General features: G+C 36.7%; 1 protein-coding gene across 6 annotated transcripts in view; it reads left to right on the forward strand.

The window, feature by feature from the left end:
• Positions 1-27,912, forward strand: part of CEP128 (centrosomal protein 128) — a 417,494-nt gene that overhangs the window by 341,854 nt on the left and 47,728 nt on the right. For 3 of the 6 annotated variants that reach the window (XM_079912854.1, XM_079912855.1, XM_079912857.1), the window contains 2 exons: positions 12,797-12,886; positions 20,706-20,729. In XM_079912854.1, the coding sequence (XP_079768980.1) occupies positions 12,797-12,886; positions 20,706-20,729 (114 nt within the window). The remainder of the gene's footprint in view (positions 1-12,796; positions 12,887-20,705; positions 20,730-27,912) is intronic. The other 3 variants (XM_079912856.1, XM_079912858.1, XM_079912859.1) reach the window with 1 other exon arrangement.

Consider the following 27,912-nt stretch of genomic DNA (forward strand, 5'->3'; position numbering starts at 1 on the left):
TAACGTCACAATGGGGATTAAGAACAGTAAATACTTTGGACATTTAAAGTTCTTCCTGGGCCTGGAGCTGCAAGGCAAGACTGGAGAGTGATATAATGAGCTGGCTTGAGTGCTTTAGAGGTAGAGATGTTTGCTTCTGGTGAACAAAAGATGGGGTAAGCAAAGCTCAAAGAGCAAGAGAAATGTTCTTTAATTGGGGGTTCTTCTATTGATGTTGTATCTGGTGAGAGAAAATTGTATAATTGAACTGAAGAATGATTAAGAGGAGTGTGTTCTGCATACCCAATAAAAGTAGCAAGTGTTAGCCACAATTTGTACAGGTTGGATTCTTTTAACATCTTGTGCTGTATTCAGGTATAAAAAGAAAGTTCAGGGCTTCCCTGGTGGCGCGGTGGTTAAGAGTCCGCCTGCCAATGCAGGGGACACGGGTTTGTGCCCGGTCTGGGAAGATCCCACATGCCACGGAGCGGCTGGGCCCATGAGCCATGGCCACTGGGCCTGCGCATCTGGAGCCTGTGCTCCGCAATGGGAGAGGCCACAACAGTGAGAGGCCCTGAAAAAAAAAAAAGAAAAAAAAGAAAGTTCAGTCTGGGGTTAGGAAAAAAATCTCAAGTGTATACTTGCCCTGTCTATCTCTGAGAAATTAATGTCAGCAATGCTTATTGTTATAAAAAGCAAAGGTATATATGTGTACTAATTGTATATAGTGAGAAGGTGATTAAGGCTTTATTATGCATTTTGGTTATGCATTAAGTTTACCATTGGCCCCAGAATACCACAATGAGAATAAGCATATTTATTGAGTACTTAGTACATATCTGGCCTTTTGAAATGGCATCATAAACCTTTTTTTAGTTTATTTCTCTCACAGTATGAATGTTAGAACCAGAAATCCTGTTAAATGTAACAGCCTATGTTGTTTCTCGAGTATTTATTAAGTACTGGCAGCATTTTCTACCGAAACGTCCATTGAGTGCACTAGAATGCACCAGCCAACTAACTATGGATGTTTAAACCTAGAGTGTCCAACCTGATGTCCAAGAGCAGAAGAGTTCAACGTTTGCCCTTTGTAGTGGCAATTAGTGCCCAATACTAACACTGTTAAGAGCAAAGAAGGAGCTTACTACCTCTCAGAGTGTACAAGCGTGCAGGGACACATCACACAAAGCCTTGTATTTTAAAGACTAGAGGAAAATCCATCGAAAAGGGCCTCCATTCCTGAGTTTCCATATTCAACTATAAATATTACGGGTGATATTTTTGAGAAGATTATTAAAGTATATAGGTAGAAGTCTTACAATCACAAAATAGAACTTTGGGGAGAAAAAGAAAAAGTAGTTTTTAAAAAATTATAGCACTGGGCTTCCCTGGTGGCTCAGTGGTTGAGAGTCCGTCTGCTGATGCAGGGGACGTGGGTTCGTGCCCCGGTCCGGGAAGGTCCCACATGCCGCGGAGGCCCGTAAGCCATGCCGCTGAGCCTGCGCGTCCGGAGCCTGTGCTCCGCAACGGGAGAGGCCGCAGCAGTGAGAGGCCCGCGTACTGCAAAAACAAAAAACAAAACAAAACAAAAAATTATAGCACTAAGTACTGGATATTGACCACTTTGAGTTTTAAATCTTGGCTCTGCTTATGATTCACTAGGTAACCTTGAGTAATTTTGCTGTGCCTATTTTCTTATCTGTAATATAAAATCGTAAAACTGTCTTCCAGAAGTGTTTAGTGTGCATTAGATTATCCCAGAAGGCAGAGCTAAATATTTCATTACAATTTACAGTGTTAGCAAATCCCCATGTATCCAAATTGAAGTCAATTTTATTTACTCATTATCATCATATAATTACGTATAACAGCCATTCTACATTTAATGTTATCCTCCTTAAGGGTAGGAGGTGTTTATTTATCTCTAAACACTTCCCAGTTCCTTTAAATAAAAGGTGCTCCATTTACTCATTGAACAAATATTTATTGAGTACCAGTTCTGTGCAAGGCACTGTACTGGGCAAGTTGCTTATGCTAGATAGTTTGTTGCCCTTTATACCAGAATTAATGAAAAAGAATTTTAAATAGATGTTTATAATAAAATATTAAAAAATGATATTAGAGAGGATGTATACATCATTGTGGGAACATATAACAGGACCTATCTTTGGTAGAGATACAGGTAGGTTGGGTGCAAGTACAGGGGGTTGAAGGTGGGTAGGTTGAGCAGGGGTGGAGTGGCAACCCAAGTTGGCTTCCCAAAGGAAGCCAGTATTTAAATGATAATCAGGAGTTAGCATTGGTGGGTTTGGAGTAAAGGTAAGTTTTAGGCAGTGCGAAGGATATGGGAATGCGTGAGGTAAAAGCATCAATTTCATGTTTAAGGAACTGAAAGAATTTCAGTGTGGTGGAGTATAGTGTCTGAGAGAGGAGAGGCAAGACAAGAGTTTGTAAGGTTAACAGAGGTCTAAAGGATCTCATAAAGGAGTTGGAATTTTACCTTTAGTATATGGGAAGCCAGTAAAGGGTTTGAAACAAGAGAACAATGTGATCAAATTTTCACTTTTAACAAATAACTGGCTATAAAGTCCAAAACCATTGGGGGCAGGCAAGATTGAAACCAGGGAGACCAATTAAGCAAGTGTTCATGAGAATGTTGCCAAGAGATGACAGTGACTTGGATTGGGTGGTAGCAGAGTGTGTGAAGAGGAATGGGTGGTTTCTTAGTATAATTTAGGATATAAACATTTAGGGAACTTTTAGATTGTTAGGGAGTATAAAGAAAGGAGTTAAGAATGACTCTTCGGTTTCTTGATTGGGCAACTTCATGGATGGCTGTGCTAGGTCATGAGATAAGAGGAAGTTGATTAGTTCAATTTTATGGTATTCTGAGTTTGGGCACCTTGAAACATCCAGGTGGCAATGTCCTATATTGAACTGGACATGCAGAATTTGGTGTCATCAGATCTGGTCTCTGTATCACATAGAGATGATACTAGAAGTCATAGGAGTAGGACTTCCCTGGTGGTCCAGTGGCAAAAATCCGCCTTACGATGCAGGGGACAGGGGTTCGATCCCTGATCGGGGAACTATAGATCCCACATGCCACAGGGCAACTAAGCCCACGTGTCACAACAACTGAGCTCATGTGCCTCAACAAGAGAGCCCACATGCCGCAAACTACAGAGCCCACACGCCCTGGAGCCCGCACACCACAACTAGAGAGAAGCCCATGCACCACGATGAAGAGCCCGCATGCCTCAACGAAGATCCCGAGTGCCGCAACTAAGACCCGACACAGTCAAAAATAAATAATAAATAAATTTTAAAAAATAAATAAAAGTCATAGGAGCAATGAGAACTCCCAGGGAAGTATGTAGAATAAAGAAATGAAAACTTAACCCTGTGGAACACCAACACTTAAATAACAGGCTAAGGATGAAAATCCTGCAAAGGAGTCTAAGATCTAAAGAAAATAAATTCTAGAGAGCATAGTGTCATGAAGCTTAACAAATAATATTTCAAAGGGCAAATAATCAGTAAAACTGAATAAATATTTGTTTAATCCTTGAATCCACTTAGCTAAGGGGTTTAGCTTTTAAAATAAAAATTTATTTTAAAATAAAAAATTGTAATTTCCTATCATATTTATGAAAAAAATCATTCACTTTTGTAAGTATCCACTAGGTAGCATAATGCCTTTCCATAGTAGGTACTCATTAAATTTCTGTTGACTAAACAAACAAATGAATGAACAAACAAATGAACCACCCTGCTGGTCTCTTATTTACACAGAACCTATTCCTGGTTCTCTTTAAGGTCTACCCATTAAAAAACAACCACCATCCCTGTCCTAGAGTTCATTTTTGTTTAAAAAACTGGGGGGCGACCTCCAAGTTCTATCATTCCTGTACACATACATACACACACACACAAACACACACATACAGTTACTTTCACTCTCCCTCCTTCTCTGTATCCTGTTCTGCTCTCCCTCCCTCCATGAATGTAATATTGAAACAAAAGGTCAGTAAGTGAGTAATTTGTCACAGTGGTAGGAATCGGTGGGAACAGAAAAGGATAAAATGGCGAGGGTGGGGACAGCAGCAGAGAGGAGAGTGTTTTCAATCTTCAGAGGAATCACAAACAATGGAGACAAACATATTGGGTGATTTTTACAATACAGCTGGTAATTACCAAAATTCTTCACTGGAGCTTAACGTTGTCTGGCTTTGTGTGTGTGTGTGTGTGTGTGTGTGCGTGTGTGTGCGTGTGCGTGTGTGTGTGTGTGTGACATTCATTTGCAGTTACATTGTGCTGCTCTTCTTAAAAACAAAGTATTGTCTTTGACTATAAATGTGCGGCACAGTATCACAGTCCTATTTGCATATGGGTTTGAGGTACGTTGAAACAAGCAAATCCCTTCTTTAATCCGCTGCAGATCAGCTGAAACATTTTAAATAGACACAAAAGATAATCCATTCTTCCTCACTTTAGTTGAAAAGTATTCAGTGACTGACACCTTACTTGTGATGGCTGCTAGTGGTAAGGTTGCTGTTGTTCTTGTTTTTATTTTTTAAATTTCCAGCCTACCTGGCTCACCTTTCACCAGTTTCTTGCTTTCCTCCCCCGTTTCACTTTGTGAACCCCCAGAATGCAAAGCACACCAAAAGAGTATCATGCTTCGTTATGAAAAGCTTCAAAGTGCTACCTATGACAGTCACTTAACAGAGTGTCTGGAATATACATGTGCCCCTCGTCTTCTTCTGACTTACGTAATCTGGTTTTTGGTTTTATTTTAAATGAGATAAAAATAGATGATTATGAACGCGATTTTTTCTATTCATTGTCCTCTTTTACTAGGCCGTCTTTAGGTGATTTCGAGGCAGTATTCATATATATAAATTGGGGACAATAATATTGGTGACTTCATAAGACTGTTGAGAGGATTAACTATGGTTAGAAATGTATAAACCTTGGTATCTGGCAGGTCCTCCATAAATATGAATTCCACACGCGGACTATTTATTGGCACCTACTGTGTACCAGGCATGCTGCATGCTGGGCATTGAAACAGTAAACATCCTTGCCTTCATGAGACCTGCCCTCGTGGAGCCACTCCCTCACCGTCTCCTTGCCTCCCCTTTCCCCTCCCTCTTCCTCTCCTCTCTTCCTCTCTCTTCCACTAGGCAACCATGATTGTGCTAAAGGAAATGTTACATCTTTGGATAGCTACTAAATATAATGAAAAAGTGAAAAAAGTCACAATATGGCAGTAATGAAATTGACTATGTGGGCTACATATGAATATCAGTCTCATAAGAGGAAAAAGGGAACATTTTAATTGTAGTATCTATAATCTAAAAGTGTTTCTGGACACTTTCTTCAGTATCAGTACTTTCATTTAAAATGAGCTGAATCCTTCATTTAATTTTTTTAAATTGGGTTTATGTTCTTTAAAAAAGTAATTTTTTTGGAGACATTTCAGAAGCTATGCCCTTGAAGGACATTAAGTGGCACTATCGACTTGTTGTTTTTCAGATGACCTGTAATTATGTTTAATTTCTGTCCTAGACAGCTTTTTAAAAATATATTCTGAGATCTTCTATTTGAAAGATTTTAGTTTTTTAGAAATGTTTTGGGACTTGAGGGGCAGGTGTTTGATTTTTGTTTTTGTCATTTAAATAATGCTTAGGCACAAACATCTGAAATGAGCTGGAAGGAGAAGATAATCTTTTCCTCAGTCATTACTTCATTACAGCTACTTATAGAGTAGGCTATGGCAGTGTGGTGTTTTGAAGAAAAAAATAGAACTCGAATTTCTTAGTTCTTTTGGAACAAGTCTAATAAATATTAATATAGTTGTATTACATTATGGAAAAGAATTCCAGTGTAGAGTTGGCAGTCACATCGTTGGAGATAAACTAGGCAAGAAAACCCACCAAAGACAGAAAACTGACATGGGCAAATAAATTGCCCTGGCAGAGGCTGACAGTATAGAACATTAACTGCTCAGTAATCCCAGTAGATGCAGTCCTCCCCTAGTAAGCAACCATGGGTTAAAGTGGGCTAGTGACAGACCAACTGGGTAGTCTCTGTGGCTTTGCTGTCAGTCATTTCTGCCTGACTGTAGAATGTCCAAACCTGAATTTTCAAACTAGGTTGTGGTTTGGGGAATTTAGAGATTGTGGATAGAAAGCAGGGATGGGGTAGCTAAGAGTCCCTGAGTTACTTTAGAAGGGAAAGTGAGGGTGATGTGGGATGCTGCGTCCTAACACTAGATCTCCAGAAGAGTTGAAGGATTAGTAAAAGAGATTCTTAAATTTCCCCAGAAATTCTCATTAGCTTGGGAGATACTAAAGTATGTTTTTAGAAGTCCCAATTTGAATAAATTGGTGAACTGGGATTGACTCTTTAAGGTTTTATTAAACTGGAAGGTAAATGCAATATCCTGCTTATCATAACCTCGGATAATTCCTGAGAGTTATAATGGAACTTCTATAATTCCAGAAACAAAAATGTAATGCATATGTACTTATTCTTCCCAAGATGCAGTCTTCAAAATGTAGGCAAATCTCTTTGTATCTTTTCCTTTGTCTGATGTATGATTAAAAAATAATGGTCCTAAGCAATGACTTAAAACATGGGCGATTATAGGGGATGTAGGCTTGGGCAACACTTTGCCCCTTTCAGGGCTTTGTGACTTAATGGCTCATTAAAATCTCTATTTTCTCAAAAGGTGAAGAGGCTTACCAAGCCTTAAATTTGGTATCAGTTCTCAGCAGAGATAAAACGTTAGCAGTCTATATTAGGGTCAAGCAGGATCTCAGCCAATTAGATTTGCACACTTCGATTTACTATGTCAAGAGGCCTCAGGAGAGCAGAGAACCAAGATCAGTAAAATAGATTCCACTTGAAATTTTAGTGATCATTAAATTTTATCACCCTCTTTCACGTGAAATTTGCAACTTAATTTTAATTTGAAATTTATGACAATAAAAATGGAAAATAGAATACCCTGAGAGTGAAGTATTCTTGTGTCTGAGTGTATGGAAGTTGATTGACCAGATTGTTTTCTTTTGAGAATAAAAAATGTAAAACTGTGGCTGGTTTTGTTTATCCAAAGGGATGCAAAGCAGAAGTCCTAAAGATTCAGCAGTCTCCTTGAATCAAGCTTCTTAAAAAGCTTCTAAAAAACAGACGCCATTTGGAAACATTTTAAAAATGCAAAGACAAAGTGTAGTCTTTGAACTCAAAAGCCCAGATTTTACCCTGTGACAGAAGGTTTACTAAAAACTCAGTAGTGAAAATGAACGAAGTATGTGTTGCAGATTTTGTAAATTGCTGCCACAAGGGGGGAATTTATTTTATCTGTCTCCATACACCATCCCTTTCGCAGTTGACACCATAAAAAGCAACACTTCCAGAAAACATCCCCTGGTACCTTCATCAGAGTCCAAGCTCTGGTTTCCTTGGGCACTGGGCCTGATGTAAAGAACAACTTTCATTTTCTTGGGAAAAATGAAAACCATCTAAGCATGTTATGACGTTTTGCAAGTGTTGAACTTGTCTGGGAGTTCTTGCCATGTTTCCAGAGTCAACTGTCGCCTTACAATTTGGGGCAATTTCATTTGGGTTGCAGTTTGAGTGATCATTTCAATACCATGCTCCATAACGTGTATGTGCTTGTTCTTCTCCTGTCACATCCCTAAATGGGCCTCAAACTTTGGACAACTAACCATGTGTCTAGTCCCTTCGGGCTGCTATAACAAAAATACCAGAGACTGAGCGGTTTAAACTAGAAACGTTTGTTTCTCACAGTTCTTTTTTTATAAATTTATTTATTTTACTTATTTTGGGCTGCGTTGGGTCTTCGTTGCTGCGCTTGGGCTTTCTCTAGTTGCGGTGAGCAGGGGCTACTCCTCGTTGCGGTGTGCGGGCTTCTCATTGCAGTGGCTTCTCTTGTTGCGGAGCACGGGCTCTAGGTACGTGGGCTTCGGTCGTTGCGGCACATGGGCTCAGTAGTTGTGGCTCACGGGCTCTAGAGTGCAGGCTCACAGGCTTTGTTGTGGCACACAGTCGTAGTTGTGGCACACAGGCTTTGTTGCTCCGTGGCATGTGGGAATCTTCCCGGACCAAGGCTTGAGCCCATGTCCGCTGCATTGGCAGGCGGATTCTTAACCACTGCGCCACCAGGGAAGTCCCGTTTCTCACAGTTCTGAAGGCTGGGCAGTCTAAGATCAAGGCAGATTCACTACGTGTATTCAGTATTTATGTTGGCAGATTCAGATTCAGTATCCGGCGTGCTTCCTGGTTCACAGCAGACAGAGAGCGCTCTGGAGTCTCTTTTATAAGGGCATGATCCTTTCATGAGGACTCCACCTCTGACCTAATCCCTTCCCAAAGGCCCCACCTCCTAAAATCATCACATTGGAGATTAGGATTTCAATCTATGAATTTTGGGGAGACACAAATATTTAGGGCATAACATTGTGTTCTCTATATTGTCTTCCATCTCCTGATAACAGTGACAGTTGTGAAAAGCAATATTTTAAGTAATGACTGTGATGTACAACAGATTTGGAAATAAATGCTCAGCAGTAATATATATCTGGGTGAAACAATTTCTGCTGACTCATAAAACAAATCTCTGAGGTTCAAAGTATTAATAGGAGATCATTGAAAGAAACTGTAGTTCTCGCTTCAAGGGCTATCTCCAATTCCCATCCCTGGCTGATCTTCCAGAATATAAAGAAACAGGATTTCCCCAGTCTGGGATCTTGGAAACTCACTAATGTTATGTTTCAATCTATTAACAAATACTTATTTAGCATTTGTTAATTCCTGTCAAGATTGTGCTAAATCAACCCCAAAGGGTGATGATCTGTACATTAGAGAAGAAAAAAAATCACCCTCTGTCTTGTTAATGAATGATATTAATAGCTACCAGACAATTCTTGTGTCATACACTGCTAAAACTTCTAAATGTATGTCATTTATTCCTTGCAACAATTCTATAAGATAGATACTTTTATTCTCATCTTACAGATAAAAAAGCTAAGGCACATAGCTTGCTCAGCCAGTTAGTGGCCAGGCTGGTACTTGCGTTAGAATTCGCTTGTCTTCTGTGCTACTGTGCTTAAATGCCTTGTGAGCTTATGGAGAACAGAATTTCTTCACTTTTTTTGTTTGTTTGTTTAGGTTCCTGGCATTTCTTTAAATGTTCCTTTAAATTTCTTCTGTTTTTTCTATGAGAATGATTTGTTAGTAAAGATATTAAGCATTTAGTGTGGTAAAATACTAACTGACCTCCTACTTCCTCAAGAAAAAGACTAAGAAGCTAAACAATTTTGAGAGAGCGCATTAAATAAGTCAGGCGACACTGGGGTCTTAATAGTAGTGAAACTTCTTCCTGCCTTTCTATAACTTTAAAACTACTTATAAACCCTTAGGCTCTACGCTCACATGTATATGGTGACTGGACAGTGTTACATGTATATTTAGCTATTGGCATGTGAGAAAGATTTTAATTCCTGGTGCAAGATTATGAACAATCCAGTAATCTTGAACACTTCTAGGAAGGAGAAGGGATCATTTTTCTTTTTCAGTTCTGCACCTTTTCTTTTTGCTTATTCATCATGTTTTAAATAAACAGACTGAAGAAAGTTGTTATTAAAGCCCTCCTTGGGCTTCTTCAATTTCAGTTTTAAGCCAGGTTCAAAATATTCTGGCAAAAATTAAAGGCAACATTGAAAACGTTTGCATAAATTTTAAATTGTGCAAAAGGTGATAAAACTAAACTGAGCTGAAAGAATGACTAATAAGCATCTCCTCTTATATCTTTGTCTTTTTATCATACTCAGTGATTACTTTGGTTTTAAAAAATTATTTCTGAAGTGCATTCCTTTTCCAGAGTATCTGCATTACACTTACTATTCTAAGTTTAATTTGTTAGAAGTTTAGTGTTTACTTTTAAAAGTGTGAAGGCTTATTAGCATGCTAATAAATAACATTTAATGTCTGTTAACAATGTTTCTATATTTGCCCATAAAATGAAATAGAAAAATACTACCTGTAAAGGACTCCATGCCTTTACTACATTCTGGTGGTAATTGAAATCCCTGGTTCTCATTTCATTGTTAGAAAGAACTAATAAATTTGTCACGAATGGAACAGGGGTGGAGGAAAGAGGCCATTTATGAGCTCAGTGATGAAACTAATCTCCTGCAGCTCAGATCTAAAAGAACTGGGAGACCAGCACAATAGAGGTGCCATTTAACTGCATAACATCTCCGCTAATTAAGTGTAGATCTTTGCTCTCCTTTATCCTTTCTTCTGCTCTTTCCCCAGTGGTATTGACTGTGTGTGTTTCAGCTGGCCTAATGTCAGACCCAGAAGTCAGAGAGAGTTGCAACTTACTTAAGAAAGGCATATGCCAAAAATATAATCTTTTCTTATTATATACCGAAATAAATATAAAAATGTGTACAAATAATGGTTTTTATTTGAACATTAAATTTTGTTGTGATATAGTATGTGTTTTGTTACACTGTCACATGACATCTGTTAAAAATAAGGTTTTGGAATGCTCTTCTGGCATGTGTAATTTTGAGAAAAGCCTGCAGAACAGTTATCCAGTATATCCTCTAACCTCTACCACACACATAAAAATAGCCCTGGTGGTAATATTGGCATTTATTGGCTATTTGCTCATAAAACTGCTCTGTCAGCATATGGTATTTCCACTACTCCATTTTGTCAACATATTAAATAAACAAACACACACATTTTTTTTAACGTGACCTTTTATTTGTCTTTCGGAGTTAATGTAGACTCCTTTGAATCAGGTGGACCTGGATTACAGTCTAACTGCCAACATTTAATCACAATGTACAATTCAATACATATATCTTTGAAGTCTGTTTCTCTGACTTAAATGAATGAAGTTAGTCATTTTCACCGTTGAGAGTTTTTGTGAACATTAAATGAGAACATATGTGAGAAGCACCCAATACAATTTTTGCAAATAATAAGCTTTTAATAAATGGTGTTGATTTTTATGATACTGGTGATTTAAAGGAATGTTTTCATTAACAACCACAACACACATACCACTGTCCCTTTTGTTCCTTAAACTAAGCAAATTCTTTCCTGTCCCAGGACCTTTGCCTTTGCCACTCCCTCTCTCTATAATGCTTTCCCCTTAACTCTTTCGGTGACAGCTCTTTTTCATCCTTTAGTTTTCAGCTCAAATGTCACCTCTTTGTGAGAACTTAACCTGATCAACCTGTCTAAAGCAAACCTCTGCCCTTACCCCCCATCATAGCTCCTGGGTGTCTTCTTTATTTATGTCCTTGTCTTCTCCTTTAGAATGTAAGCTCCATGAAGGCAGAGAGACCTTATCTTTCTTGTTAATAACTGTGTACCCAGTGTCTATCATAGTGTCTGTGTCAGTAAACGTGAATGAATTAATAAAATGAATAAATGAGTGGGAGGGAGGAGAAAGAAAGGAAGGAAGCAATGATGTAGGGAAAGAAATTGGAAGGAAAGAAAAAAATAATGGATAAAAGGAATAAAGGACAAAAGGAAGAAACGTATATAGCCTGAGGAATGGTTTATATTCTGGGCATATGTATTTATGCACATACAACTTTTAAATTTTGCTTTAAAGTTTAAAAGTTGGGTAAACATTTTCTGGTTCTTATTTTAGTTTCTTATCCCTGGTCAGCATGTCTCACCTTATCCTCTGCTTCCAGTTACATACAGGGTTTCCTACAGGGTGACCTCTGTGAGGCCGGAAGTAATTCTTATAGGACACCAATATCTTAGAAAAGGGGGTTACCAAACTTCCTGTAAAGGACCAGTATCTAAATATTTTCATTTTTACAGGCCATATGCTCTCACCCAACAACTCATCTCTGACGTCATAGAATGAAAACAACCATAGACAATATGTAAAGAAATGAGTGGGCTATGTTCCAATAATACTTTAATTATGGAAAGTGAAATTTAAATTTCATGTAATTTTCACGTCATGATTATTCTTACTTTGACTTTTTTTTTCAACCACATAAAAATGTAAATACCATTCTTAGCTGGCAGACCTATAAAAACAGGCAGCATGTTGGAGTGACCTACTGTCGTACTTTGCTGACCCTGCCTTGGAATGAACTACAGTTTAATGGTTATCTGTCTCAAGAATGTTTGTTTTTTGAAAGATGAACTGGAGTGGGAAGAGTCAAAGAGTAAATTTTTGACCTCTTCCTCAGAGAATAAATTTCTGTTGGTAGAATTTTAAATAATTTTGCAAATAGAAGGAAACTATAATTTTGGGTAATCAGTCAGACCTTCCTGAACTCCTAAAATCACACTCCATTAGTGGGCCATTATCCACAGGTAAGGTTGTGAGTGTTAAAAGTAGCTTTCATTACTGGCTAAAACTGCCCAGGTGCGTCTGTTAACAAGCTCACATCTTATTTATTCCTTCCTTCATAGACTTTGGAATTTAGGATCAGTTACTTCCTGGGATGATTTTGAAAGCCAGACAGTTGGGGATATTTTGAAATGAATCACTATTCTTTATTTATAATCCTGAAGAGTAAAGTATTTTAAATTTCAAATAATGATTTCCCTAAAATTTGTGACCTTAGTTGGGTAAACAGTTATTTGGAGGAACATTTTAAAGGTCCTTTAAAAATCATTAGAAATTATTATGGTCCTATTGGTGTTATTTTTATAGCTATTACTATTTATAGTGCTTTAAGTAGACAATAGAGCTTTCCAACTCTTTTTCTTTACTCACATCTCTCTTAAACAGCCAAAGCTACTATTTAAAATGCCACCTTCGGAAGATGCTAGTCAGACTGCAATGAGAAATCAGAATGAAGCTCAATTTGAAGAAAAAGCAGTTAAGTACTTCATAGGTAAAATATTTAGAATATTTGGAACTGAATAGTCAAAATACATCCACTTTATTTCAGGACATACAGGGTAAGTCAGCCTTCAGGTATGCTTCCCAGAAGTTCAACTGAAAACTAAGTTGTTGGGTTTTTTCTCTCAGTTTTTGTAGATACTAAGAATAGTGCACCATTGATTATCAGAGTACATATAATCTAAGGCTAGTTTTAAATCCTTTAATCACCTTTCCCTTTCTACCTGTACTTGTGTATTACAAAATGGAGGTTAGTATAGTTCTAAGCTGAGTCAAACTGAGTTAGGAAGCAAGAAAAGCCTGAGTTATGTCAGCCGAATACATTATTTTAAAACAATCTGTCTATGCCTTGATTAGTCATTCGGAGCAGCAGCCTCTCTCTTTGTATAGAATGGTGAGAGATAACTGTACGCAGTAGCCCGCAGAAGGAATATGGGAATGAGGGTGAAAAGGAGAGTATCTAATATAATATTCCTTATGTTTTAATTCCTGAAAAGAATTGAGTAAATGACTTTCCATGTAAATTAGGATGTGGATTATTGGAATTACAAGTTAATTCCCAAGGTGGACTGTTTGCTTTTGCCATTTAATGACTCAGCCATGTGACATGCACAGTAGTCAACAATCAAGTGCTGCAATTCAAATATTCAAGAGCAAGGAGCTTGGGACAAAGGGTTCTGTGATTATATGGGTTTCCTTGTGAACATGCTTCACTTGGAAACCCAAGAGATGTGCACACTTGAGGGAAACAAAGGAGATGTTAGCCTCAGGGAGTCTCATTAGATCAGCTATGTTTGGTGGCAGTCAGAGACACACCCTGAAAAAAAAAAAGCACACCCAGTTGTTTTCCACAAGTTATGCATGACACAGACCTACTCATAAATTATGCCATAATCACCACTGCACTATGATTTGCATAAGAGTTCAGGGCATATTCAGCTGATATATGACAGGCCTCACAACTGGAGACACGTACTTTATTTCATAAGGTGTAAATCCTTGAAAAAAATGTGGTGTGTTGGTTTCTGGATTGTTAGCTTTTCCCCCTGCTACTCAACTCCTGTTCCTGCATCTCTTTTGGGGACAATCTTTGAAATTACATTGGTTACCATTTGCATTACCCCTAACCACGATCATAGCCTTTATATTACCTGCAAATAACTTTTAGGTGTTCTCCAGTCTAGATGTCATTCACTGAACTTTTGTTACCTGTTACTAGCAGTTTCACTGTGGAACTGAGCAGTACCAACAGAAAGATAATTCTGGCTTTTGCCCTTCATTTGGGTTGCAGTCTTATCCTGTAGGCGCACACGTATGCACCGTATTACATTGTGCATTAAAGAAGAAACTTACAGTGATTCTTCATTTTGAAGCGGGGCAGGGGGAAGAAATCTCATTGCCTTGCTTTGTGTTCTAAAATATAAAGGGTAAATCTGAGATTTTTTTTTTTTTTTTTGGGTTTAGTTTTGTACTGTTGACTAGAAATGCTTACAGGGATTTTAAGCAAAACCCTTACCTAGCCTTTCTGGCTGCATTTTCCAGTGTGAAATCTGTTGAAACAAACCAACAGAGCCCCATTTCCATGCTTTCTCTTCATTTTTCTCCTTCACCCCACTTGTATTCCCTGCTCCGCAAACCCATGTACACATCCCACTTCAGTGTAAGTGCAACCTCAGCCTTTCCTGAATAGTACTGAATGCAAGTGCAGTAGTCAACAACGGCCTCATAACAATACCGCAAACCAAACCGCTAGCCTGAGAATACAGCAGAAGAAAGCTACAGAAGCAAAACTGGCTGCCTCAGGTCCCTATCTGGCAACGGTAGTGGATGAGAGAACAGGTCAGAAATGTGGAGCACACACTTAGGCTTTGTTCTTAAATTTTGTCTTTGTTTCTGCTTCTGATTTTCCAGTCCCCAAGTGAAAGGTAGATAACAAGGATCATTACTAGGCTAGGAAATAATACGTACCTTTAAACTGGCTTTTCTTGATAAGTTAAATGTTGGGTTTTCTTATTGACGACTTTTTAGGTAAAATCCTGATGCCTTGTTGTGGTTTTCTTTTCAGCATTTCTGTTTTGTTATTTTGAACCCTGAGGTAGATTATTTGAAAAAGGCACATAAGCAGCTAGTGAAATGAGTTAACAAAGATTGACCGGAAATATCTAATGATGGCTAAATTGAACACCAGATGGTGGGAAACCACTGCATGCTGCCCTAATGTCATTCATTCTAAAGTTTTTTAAAATATAGAGTAACTTTGACTTTTAATAGATAACATGAAATTTTATGTACAGATCTTTGACTTCTGTGTGTATTCAAAGCCAACTTATGCTATATTTTAAAACTTTGGTGTTGCAACATTGAGGTTGTTTATGATTTTTATCTATTTTGTTTTAATTTTTTAGAATGACTATGAAACACTGATCTTTTTTTGAGGTGGTTAATAAAAGCCTTTTCCTTTTCTTTCACTTTAATATCTTGAAGTGTAGAAAATAATACATTTGAAATTATTTCTAACTCTTTGAATTATTTAAAAAAATGATTGACAATTTGTTAAATGTAATGGGTTGTCATGTGGAAAAATGCATTTCATTTTATAACCTTCATGTACGAAACAGCAGGTAAAGTGTGAGTGTTGATTAAACCAAGATAACATTGACAGGAAAAATGCCCTGCAGTGGTCTCTCTGGGTGAAGCTCAGTGGATTTTTCTTCCAGAAAACAGGCTTTGTGCATTTAGAACAGTGACGAGAGGGAGTCCTCACTGTGGGTTTTCTTTTTGTTAATTATATGTTCATCATGGCCCTTCAGTACAGAGAAGTTTCCAGAATTAGTCTATGCTTGTAATGTTTCTTAGACTCGGAAGCAATAGAGACTTTCATTATATTTTTACGCCAGTATTGTGCTTTTTTTGTACGCTAGTGGATGTATTTAAAGCACTTTTGGAAAATGCTGCATTATTGTGATAAAGTCACTAGACCTGTACAGCTCTACTTATCAGGGGGAGAGCACTCTGAGCATTCAGACCTGTGAGTCTCTATTTCATCTCTTAGATGGGATGGATGAATCAATGTGGCTAGCTGATTGGCTCAGCTGAGTCAAATAAACTGTTAATGACCAAGGATTCAGATACCAACTCTCCACGTAGCCTTCATTTCCTAACAGCCTACAAATATGTTCCCATCTCCAGTGATACTAATGAATTTGCTTTGGTTTATTCATAAACTCTAATGTACGCCCCACTGTGACCAGGTAGCAAAGGAATATATACAGCTCAAGACAGGTTACTAACCTAATGATAAAAAGTTAAAATACATCTTTTTTTTATAGTGCATGTGCTATTGTCCTTCCCAAAAATATAACTCACCTTACTCCATCTGTCAAGCCCAGAATAAATTAAAATGTGATTTCTAGCATTATTGTTTTCATTTAGAAATGGTATGTAGTATTCACACTGATAATAACAGCTAGTACTCTTCATTGTAACTCAAGGACTATGCAGTGACTATATGTATAATCCTTAAGAGTAAACATTAAAATAATTGTTGCCATTTTAGGTTTTTCTTAGACTTTCCCCATCTTAAATAGCACTAAAAAATAGTGGGAAAGGGACTCTCCAATCACAAAAAAACTGGTAACGATAAAACATATTTTTTCCCTAAGAGCTTTTTTCTTCAAAACATTTGAAGGAAATTTCTCCTCCAATTTTTAACCTTCTACTCCCCATTGTTTCTTTCCTTGTTATCCAGAAATATTTCATACAGGAGAAATAAATAGATTTGGTCTAATAAAATAGTTTATTTGGCATAATAAAATAATTTATTTAAAATAAATTATTTGGTCTACTAAAATAATTCTTACATCTTATTTCAAGTGTTTTTATTTGGAGTAAAAGCACTTGGAGGCCCATGAGTGGGTTTCAGAGAGTCTGCAATTCCCCTAAAAATATATACAAAATTCTGTGTGTTGTGTATAGTGTACATTTTCCTGGGGAAAGGATTCTCAAAGTCCATGGCTACAAAAATAAGAACCACTGATTTATTAAAACCACCTGAAATGTCATGATGATACTGAGAGTATCTTCCTTACTTCATTACTTCTGTCTTCCCCCTCTACTCCTCTCACCTACTCTCCCCCCTTTCAATATCCTAGCAATTCTTTTCTTTTGGGGATCTAACCTTAGGAGTGTGTATGTGGTAGGAGAGGAGGGAGAGTGCTGAACCTGCAGGCCAAGTTTGAAGATAAAATCTGTTGAAATGAAAATTGAAGATTAAACAGCAACAACAAAACACTACAGTTGCAGTTATAGTAAGAGTGGGAGAGGATAGGGAGAATATATTTTGGTATAATTATATATTCATTCCAAGACATATACTGGCATGTGTTTTCATAGACTGTATCAGTGCCACAATATTGGCTTAAGTTATTGGATATTTTAATGATAAGAACATGAGCAGATGTATGCAAATATTTTGTTTGAGAATAGAGATTTGCAGTAGCCTAATTCTTTTATATACAGAATTATAATAACTAATCTTTTCTGCCAAAAAAGAAGTCAACTTCAACCATTTAAATTTCGCAATACATTTCTTAAATTGATACAGCCACTATGGAGAACAGTATGGAGGTTCCTTAAAAAACTAAAAATAGAACTACCATAAGACCCAGCAATCCCACTACTGGGCATATAACCTGAGAAAACCATAATTCAAAAAGAGTCACATACCACAGTGTTCATTGCCTCACTATTTACAATAGCCAGGACATGGAAGCAACCTAAGTGTCCATCGACAGATGAATGGATAAAGATGTGGCACATATATACAATAGAATATTACTCAGCCATAAAAAGAGTTATTTGTAGTGAAGTGGATGGACCTAGAGTCTGTCATACAGAGTGAAGTAACTCAGAAAGAGAAAAACAAATACCATATGCTAACACATATATATGGAATCTAAAAAAACAAAAAAAAGAAGGTTCTGAAGAATGTAGGGGCAGGACAGGAATAAAGATGCAGACATAGAGAATGGACTAGAGGACATGGGGAGGGGGAAGGGTAAGCTGGGACGAAGTGAGAGAGTGGCATGGACATATGTACACTACCAAACGTAAAATAGATAGCTAGTGGGAAGCAGCCGCATAGCACAGGGAGATCAGCTGGGTGCTTTGTGACCACCTAGAGGGTGGGATAAGGAGGGTGGGAGGGAGATGCAAGAGGGAGGGATATGGGGATATATGTATACAGAGAGCTGATTCACTTTGTTATACAGCAGAAACTAACACACCATTGTAAAGCAATTATACTCCAATAAAGATGTTAAAAAAAAGCAAGTTAATAAGTTCATAAAGATTAGGAGTAGTTTGTTTTTATTTATGGCCTACAATTAAGGCCAACAAAACTGCAATTTAGACAGAGCTCACTAATTGGCAACAATGATGGGTATCCTATTAGCTGTTGTTGATTGGCAAACTGAATTATTTAAATTCAGACTAATGAATTGAATTTCTTGTTTCCCTAATTTTCTCATTTTCTTAACATATATATTTTTCATTGAAATCTATCTCAGTACCATTTTGGAATGAGGTAGATTATAGACAGACATAAGTAAATTGTATTGAAATAGATTATTGATCTTTATATTTTAACGAAATTGAGATTTTTTGACCATTTGCGTTTTAGCCTTATAGACTAGGGTTATGTTTCAGTCAGCTGGGACTGCTATAACAAATTATTGTAGCCTGGGTGGCTTAAACAGCAAACATTTATTTCTCACGGTTCTGGAGGCTGGCAAGTCCAAGGTCGAGGTGCTGGCAATTCGGTTCTTGGTAAGGGACCTCTTCCTGGCTTGAAGATGGCCATCTTCTCCTTATTCCCTTACCTGGCAGAGAGCAGAAAGAGAGGCAAGCATTCTGTGTCTCTTCTTATAAGGGCACTAATCCCATGAAGGCTCGATCCTCATGACCTGGTTACCTCCCAAAGGCCACATCTCCAAATGCCATCACATTAGGGATTGGGGTTTTAATGCATGAATTCTGAGTACACAAACATGTAATCCATGACAGTGCGTATTTTAAAATCCTGTAACAAATATTTAAGTAAAATGAAGACAGTAATACATAAATTATATCAGTTTATCTTTACCAAACAGTGAGCTATGAATTAAAATGGAATTTAATTCAGTTGTACTATTTTGGCATCATATGATATCACGGATTTCAAACCAGCTGTATGTGTGCTTTTAAAATATGCTAATTCTAAATAATATGAGCCCCATAGGTACATGGTGTGGGGAAAACTTAAGGCCCAAATAGTGGCTGTAAATATTTTCAGCCTTCCAAGATGGTTCATATAAATGCGATACTTCCCAAAGACTGTCTAATGAGGTTCTGTTCAGTCTGCAAGTGATGATAACACTTTGCTGAATGATTTTGTCCCAGATGCACTGTGAATAAGATGCCTGGTAAGAACAGATCAAAGCCCCGTTGAGGCATTATATGTATTTATTACGAGCTACTCAAATGTGACAGTACACAAGTCACCAATAAAATAGCAGTTATTTTATGAAAATTATGGGGGTAAGGGCGAGGTTCTCTCAAGTATGCCAACAAAATGTAATTAAACAGATTATATTGCTAAAAGCAATCTGCTTTGGGCTGATTTTGCATAATATATTCATTTAGCTTGTGCCCACATAGCCAAATATTTAAAGAGGCAGAAATGTTCAACCCAGTTTCGCAGTCTGAGGGTTGAAGGCGAAGCTGGGAGAATGCAGGGGAGAGCCAAGTTTATGCTCCTAAGTGTCATGGGTCTCTGTCAGTCTCTGTACGGTCACAGAGATCTGAGCTGAATGGCCCTCTGCACCATTTTCCTTCCTTTCCCTCTTAGCGCAAACAATTTAATTTTTAAAAATCCAGATTTTATATATCTCCTCCAACTACTTAAAATGAAAGAATAGAAAGAAAAGTGGCCTTGACCCTCGTAAAAAGGATGGCTTTGCACTTCCTTGAATTTTCAGTCTCCTTTCTCTCAAGTCAGCTTTTTTTTTTTTTTTTTTTTTTTTTGGTAAAAACTTTTAGTATGTAGCTGTTAGCTCTGGGAAGAGTTGAGAACACAACTGTTGGATTGAGAATGAAACCATTCTTAATCATTTAGCTTTTAAAGTGATATTATCACTGACTCTTTTTAAAAACAGTATTTCTATGAAACCTTCTAAGATATTGTAGGTAATGAAGACCTTTCTGGGTTCAGGATTGGCTGCATGTGACATATCTTTCTCATTTACTTTTCCTGACTTGTTTCAATTAACAGTGTACTTATTAATTTTAATTGGTGAAGTCATTCTTATGTCTGAACTTTACTTCCTGTGAGAGCATACTTTGTGCTGTATACCTAATTGAGAGCTGGTATATGTGCTAAATTCCTTTTTTAAATCACTACTATTGTCTAGTGGTTCATATATTCAGATCTAATAGTTATATTTCACTAAATAGATAAATAATTTTACCAATGCAAAAGTGATAAAATCTATTCCACTTAGTAACTATGTTTGAATTTATGGTATTTACTATTAAATTAAACCTTGTAGTCCTCCTAACACTAGTTGAGATGAGAAAAGTGATTCTTTTATGACTATTTTTCTATTGGAGAGATTATCCTGAGTAGGAGTTTTCATTTTTTACATTTTTTAAATGTTATTGTTCATAGAGGATAAATAGAAAATCTAAAAATTAAGTAAACTTGAAATGATTTTTTATAGCTTTGTTTTAATAATTATGTATTATGCTTTATTTGCAGGACCGTGTACATGCGTTAGAAACGGTAAGTTGGGGCATCTTCTTTGTCCTTCTATCAGGATTACTGCTGTGTCCTGATGTGGATTTCAGAGCACTCCCCAAAGGAAGCAGTTCTGGAAAGCGTTTCTAAAACTATATCTAAGATTCAAAGGAGAAAGTAAGCTAAACTATACCAGAAAGATATGTAGATACAAACTTTTAAAATGAAAAAAAAAAAAAAAAGAATTAAGAAAAAAATTGTGTGTGTTTAAGTGGTCACTGCTCTCTCAAGACAGGTGATGCACTAATTTATGGAAGACATAATTAGCTTAAATGTAATTATGCTTATTTGTTTCTGTATTTCCCAATCACTAAAAGGACTAGTTGATAAGAAACTGAGATTAGGTTGCTATTTATACTTTGAAGGGCAGTCAACATTTTTTTTTTTTTACAATATCCAAATAATGATAAAAGCTGGTTAGCCTTTTTTTCAGTAATCTTACTTGCAGGAATCTGATGTTAGGAAATCATTTTTTTAAGTGCAAATATATAAAGATTACGTGCTTGCAATATTTATTGGAAAATGATATACATTTTTATAGAAAAAAAGGGGAGATGACTTATTGTTCGGCAATAAAGTAATGGTTAGATAAAGTGTGAAATTTCCACCCAGCATGACACAAAGATTTTGGAAAAGGTTTATTATATAATGTTAAATGGAAACAAATTCAAGATATAAAATTACGTGTACTTTAATGATAACATATGATGATAGGTGTATAAAAAAAGAAGCAAGCAAATCTTATAACAGCGACTTGTTAGACAAGAATTAGGGCTGTGATATCATTCCTTTCTCTGTTCCTCAAGTTTTAAAAAACATGGTTAGATTACTTTATAAGTAAACATTTTTATAATAAAAACCACATGAATTGAAAGAATGGTAAAATAAATTATGGTACCACCTAACGATGAAATATTATTCAGCCATTAAAAGTCATATTTTCAAAAAGAAAATATTGACATGCTATTATATACAGGGGGAGATATTTAAAGCTATATGGAGAGTATGATGCAAATATTGAATATGCATATTTTGTGTTTAAAACTTTTGAAAACAAAATATTGAGTGACTTGGGTCTAGTGGTGATTTTTTTTTAATGTTTTTAATGAGCAGGTGAAAAATAAGAAACTTTTAAACAATAAGGCTAATTAAGAATAAAATATTTATATTTTGAGGGTGAGGAAAGGAAAGATGCTAATTGAGAGTATTTTAGTCCTGTGTAAGCAAGTGATTTTGATCGACAGTGTGCAGACCCTAGCTGGGAAATAATCTATTCCTTAGATTTAACCAGGCCATTGGGAAAGTACACTGACTTTCTTGGTTTCAGCATGATGACATCGTAAGTGAATAAAATGTTTAGTGTTCCTCCACATATATTTTACTTATCCTTAGAAAGTGTCTTGCCAACAGTATTTGGCTTGTAAATTAAATGCTCTTTTTAAAAGTATGAACCAAAACAGAAATGTTGAGTTTGAGGACCTGGGTTCAGTACACAAAATGCCACTTCAACATTTAGTAAATCGCTTGTTTCTTGATTCCTTCGTCTGTAAAAGTGAATATAATTAAACATATTTTATCACACTGTTGTGAGAATTAAGAAAGAAAATATATGTGAAAATATTTAGGACCAGACAAGTGTTAGGTTATCGTTATCATTACGTGATTGCTTATTTTTTCTTATTTAATCATTTTGATTATACTAGTATGTCATGTGAAGCTGAAAATTATCAATAACAACAAGAAGCCTATAACTTTTATTAGTATTTGTTGGTCTTTTTTATTTACATAATCTCTTTACTAACATAGTACTATGGTATAAAATCTTAAATGCCTTATTCTAAGGGTTCCGCTAAGAATAAAGGTAAAAAATAAAAAATCATCATGAGAAAAATAAAACTGGTTAAATGAACTAGGTTTTTTACAGTGGCAGTTTTCTCAAGATGGTTTTAATTTGAAATAATTATCATAAGTAAAACCTCGGTAATAATGAATGAAAAATGAAAATGCTCAGTAATAATGTTAATGCTCAAATGTTATGAAATCCTTTGACTTCATATGGCATTATAAAGAGTGGATTTAATATACTTGGTAGACTGTTCAGCTGGTAAAGTATTTTATAGTTCATAAAATCAAATATGCTGGAAGCAGTCTCAAGACCATTTATTAGTCTCTCACAACTTAGCACTTAAACCATAGAAAAATGTTGGTGGTCTCTCATTTGGTTTAGGTGGTATTAGGGTATGTAAGGCTTTGAATGTAGGATACGTGTCCTGGTGATACAGATCTGCAAAATTTGAAATTTCATTATTCCATTAGGAGTATTTACAATAGATTAATTTTAAAGGTTTAGTAGTTATAATACCTGAAAATAAGAAGGTCTTTTTTGTCATAACGAGCAATTTGATTTGGCTTGTCACCAATTATCTATATGCTCAGGTCGCAGTTGTGTCTGTTTCCCTTTTCTTTCTCAATACTTCCCTCTCCTTCTTCACTAGCAGGTAAGCTTCTTGGAATAGAAATTACATTTTATTTACAAATGCACCCCCAGGGCCTGCAAAACATTCCTAACATATAGTTGACAATCAATAAACATTTGTAAAATCAAAGAATGAATGTTGAACTGAATGTATATAATCCTCACATAGACTATTCTTAGGAATATAGGTATACACAGTACTGACAGTTGAGGGAAAAAAGTACCCAGAAGCATATCAATTTATTCTTTTTTCCCTAGCCTTTCTGATCAGTGTTACACTTTATTTGGTGTTTCACAGAAGCTTCCATTATCTTCATTAAAGTTTAGTGTGAATTCTCCTAGGAAGGAACCACCTTCAGCCAAAACATAGTAGGTTGATTCCCCAAATAAAGCTAAGTGATTACCTGCAAAAAATCTTGGTTGGAAGGATCCTTTTTAGGATCCTTTTTAGATTCCACATATAAGTGATAACAGAGTATTTGTCTGTGGAATCTAAAAAGTAAAACAAAGGTATAAAACAAAACAGAAGAGAAACAGACTCACAGATACAGAGAACAAACTAGTGGTTACCAGCTTGCAAGCATCCTTCCTACATATACTGGGGACTCAGAGTGGATATTTATTGGGCACTAAGGTACTAGGTAGACAGTGAAGAGGAGAAAAGGAAAAGGAATTGTGATCAGTTCTCTCAAGGAGCTTGCACTTTAATTGAGGAGAGAAGTTGCTTACATATAAATGAATTAATGATGTAAGATAAATATGCACTGTCTACAACATGTGAATGAAACAGTGCATTTTGTAGAAGGCATTACAAAGAAACAATAATTGTAAAATAAATTAACATCATTGCAGTCTAGGTTCGTCATGGAAAAGCATGGCTTTTGTAGTTTGAGGACATGATGGAGGAGATTAGTTTCCTCTCTGAAATGGGAAGAATCAGTAGTGTCAGGTAGAAAGAGCCAGAGAAGACATTCTATATTGGGGATGTAATAAAAGTTTAAAGGCAATAATGAAAAAAGAGTTAGCTAGGGCTTCCCTGGTGGCGCAGTGGTTGAGAGTCCACCTGCCGATGCAGGGGACACGGGTTCGTGCCCCGGTTCAGGAAGATCCCCCATGCCGCGGAGCGGCTGGGCCCATGAGCCATGGCCGCTGAGCCTGTGCGTCCGGAGCCTGTGCTCTGCAACTGGAGAGGCCACAACAGTGAGAGGCCCGCGTACTGCAAAAAAAAAAAAAAAGAAAGAAAAAAGAGTTAGCTAAAAGGATATTTAAAAAAAAAAATTTTAAGGCAAAATCATGAAATCATGACTCTCATACAAATATAAAATGAACTCATGACAAATGAGTTTAACTCATTAATTAATCAGAGAATGAGCAAGATGTTACAACTCACTTAAAGGAACATTCAAAGAGCAATAGAGTACTGAAGTGAATTTAGAATAGAGGCAAAACTGGCTTCTTCCATAGTGGAGGAAGGAAATCAATTGAACCTCCCCAGACAAAATTTATTTCATGTCTATGTACAAGAATCATTTGCATAGCGATCAGTCATCTATAACTCACAGAGTTATAAATAGCTCCAAGACAGTGACTGATACAGAGATCCTGTAGAATCAAAAAACCCAGAAGCGTCCGCGAGGCAAAAACTAGTTTTTCACTGAAAATACCCAGTAAGTTTTTGTTCCATTTCAAAGGCTTTCACATCTTTTTTTTTTTTTTTTTTTTAATAGCCTCATTGTCTGTAAAACTTTGAGAGAGTAATAGACACTTCGGGGTTTTGAAATACAAACCAAGGAGTTTAGATTTTATCTTTATATCAGGGATACAAGTGGGTTTCTTCCTGAGTGCCAGTTCCTACTGGTCAGTACTGGCTATTGAAACATTCTTTTGGGAAGGATTCTGGGCTGCTCTTTTGGAGAGCACTGCTGTGATTGCTTTGCATTCTCTGTTGTGTCCATTACGAGGTTGGGAGGTGAAAGGCGGTAGCATGGCTATTTAGCCAATAAGTAGTCATTAATGGTTTTCAGTCAGGGGTTGTGGTGTGCAGGAGTACAGCTGGAGTGGTGGTGTGCAACCACCACTACACTGGAGTGGAGTGGTGAGAGCCTGCAAGCAGGAAGAGGGAAAGCGCATGCGGAGGTAATACAACTTTAGGACTGTGCTAGGAAAATTAGGAATTGGGACAGTTTGGTGCCAGAAAGGCAGGGTTAGAGTGATTACCCTTGTTTATAGAAAGGCACTAGTGAACTTAGTAAGTGGGAGGTCAAGGGAGAAGAGGAGATATAGGCAGTACAATAAGAAGTCAGGGTCATTTTAGGAAATGAAAGGGAAGGGAAGGCTGTTCAGCTTGGAGATACAAATTCTGTTTGTCATATCGCACTTCAGACCTGTCTTTATTTTCATTTCCATAAATGCCATGATAATTTAGATTCTCAATACCTTTGTATTAGTTAGAGTTAGCATGACCTCAGTTAAGAGAAATCCAAAAAGAATTATGGGTTAAGTCAGATAGAAATTAGTTTCACTCTCGTTTAACAATCCAAATATATGGTGTCCATGGCAGGTATGGTGTCAGAAACCCAGGCTTCTTTTGTTGTTTTGCTCTACCATCTTCAATATACTGCTTCTGCCTCCTGATCTATGATGCCTGTTCCACTCCAGCCCTTAGATTAATATTGTAAATAGACAAAAGAAAGAAAGGGAGAGCATGTATGTAACTTGCCTTTAGTGAAAACTAGAATTTGCACATATCATTTCTGTTCATTTCCGTGGACCGGAATTTAGTGACATGATTATAACTAGCTTTAAGATTCAAAAAGAACGAAATAAGCTATAGACTTTTGGAAATTTCAAAGTAAACTTCTAAACAACTCACAGGTCAATAAATAAAAGAAAGGACATGCCCAACTCATTAGGAATTGGCATAACCTTTGAGACAAAACCAGACGGAATGTATAAATAAGGGAAATTAAGGAACTTCTCACATATTAACATGGATACAAAAATATTATACACAAATATTAGCAAAATAAATCCTGGAGGGTATAAAAAGGAAAATTACTCATGAACACTGACAAATTACCAATTCATCAATTAATTGAGTTTATTCCAGGAATTGAGTTGGTTTAAAATTAAAAACTCAGTCAGTGTAATTCACCATAGTGACAGATTGAGGAGAAATAAATTTAATAAGGTCATCCCAATAGATGAATAAGAAGATTTATTCCTATTATATCATTATCATCCTCATAAACCTTTTAGAAAACTAAGAATAGAAGAGAACTTCCTTAATCTGATAAAGGTCATGTGAAAAAAAATCTCTGGCAAACCTCACCTTAGCATTTTGAAAGTCCCTGTTTAAGACCAGGAATAAGCAAAGGATGCCCCATTCTACAGTTTCTGTTAGACACTGTGTTGGTGGTATTAACCAGAGCAGTAAAACTATCATTATTTGAAAGTAATATTATTGTTTGTATAAAAAGCTCTAGGAATTCATAGTTAAATTATGAAAAATAGTTTAACAAGTTTGATAGAAACCAGTATTTGAAAGTCCCTTTTCCTTCTAACTCCAGCAACAATCGCTGAGAAAATGTTATTAAAGTTACTATATCAATACAAAAGTAACAAAGAATACAAAGTATACAGGAAAATATCTGACAAAAACATTCAAGCCTTTGGGCTTCCCTGGTGGCGCAGTGGTTGAGAGTCCGCCTGCCGATGCAGGGGACACAGGTTCGTGCCCCGGTCCAGGAGGATCCCACATGCCGCGGAGCAGCTGGGCCCGTGAGCCACGGCTGCTGAGCCTGCGCGTCCGGAGCCTGTGCTCCGCAACGGGAGAGGCCACAACAGTGAGAGGCCCGTGTACCGCAAAAAAAAAAAAAAATTCAAGCCTTTATAGAGAAGACACTCTGGAATAGTCAAGATACTTCTGAAGAAGAGGAAGTGGGGAGAGTTTTCCTAACATACATATAACCTTATTAAAGCTATTGAAATTAAGATAGTGTAGTCTTGACACAGGAATATATAAATAGGTTCATGTAATCAAATAGAGAATCCAGAAACAAATATGTGTACATAGAAACTTGATGTCTGACATACCTGGCATCACATATCAGAGGAGTAAGGATGGACTCTTTAATAGATGGTATGAAAAAAATGAAATTGAACCCCTATCTCAGATGCAAAAGTGGGTGAAAGCCTAAATGTGAATGATGAAACCATAAGGCTTTAAAACGAAGTATAGTTTAGTATCATCATGACCTTGGGACTTTGGAGGATTTCTAGGGGTGAGGGGAGGGGCACTGAAAACATAGGTCATAAAGGAAATGACTGATTTGACCACATCAAAATTAAGAACTTCCATAAATCAAAAGACAACATAAAAAGAATGAAAAGAAAAGCCACACTTGGAACACATTTGTAGCAGAAGATATAACTGACTAGCAGTTTGTATCCAAATCAGTTTGTATCCAAATCTTATTGCCAACAAAGCAATTAGAAAAAGATAAACAATGCAGATTAAAAAAAAAGAAAAAAGAAAAAGGATAAAAGGCATAAGCAGGCATTTCAGTTGAAGAAGAAACATGTAAGAATATATTCAGCTTCATTCATAATCAGGGAAATGATGACTAAAACCACAAAAATTGTCATTTTCTTTATGTATATGTTTTATGTACTCATTTGTATCTATGACAC

Source organism: Stenella coeruleoalba (assembly GCF_951394435.1).
Source record: "Stenella coeruleoalba genome assembly, chromosome: 2".
Lineage (NCBI taxonomy): Eukaryota > Metazoa > Chordata > Mammalia > Artiodactyla > Delphinidae > Stenella > Stenella coeruleoalba.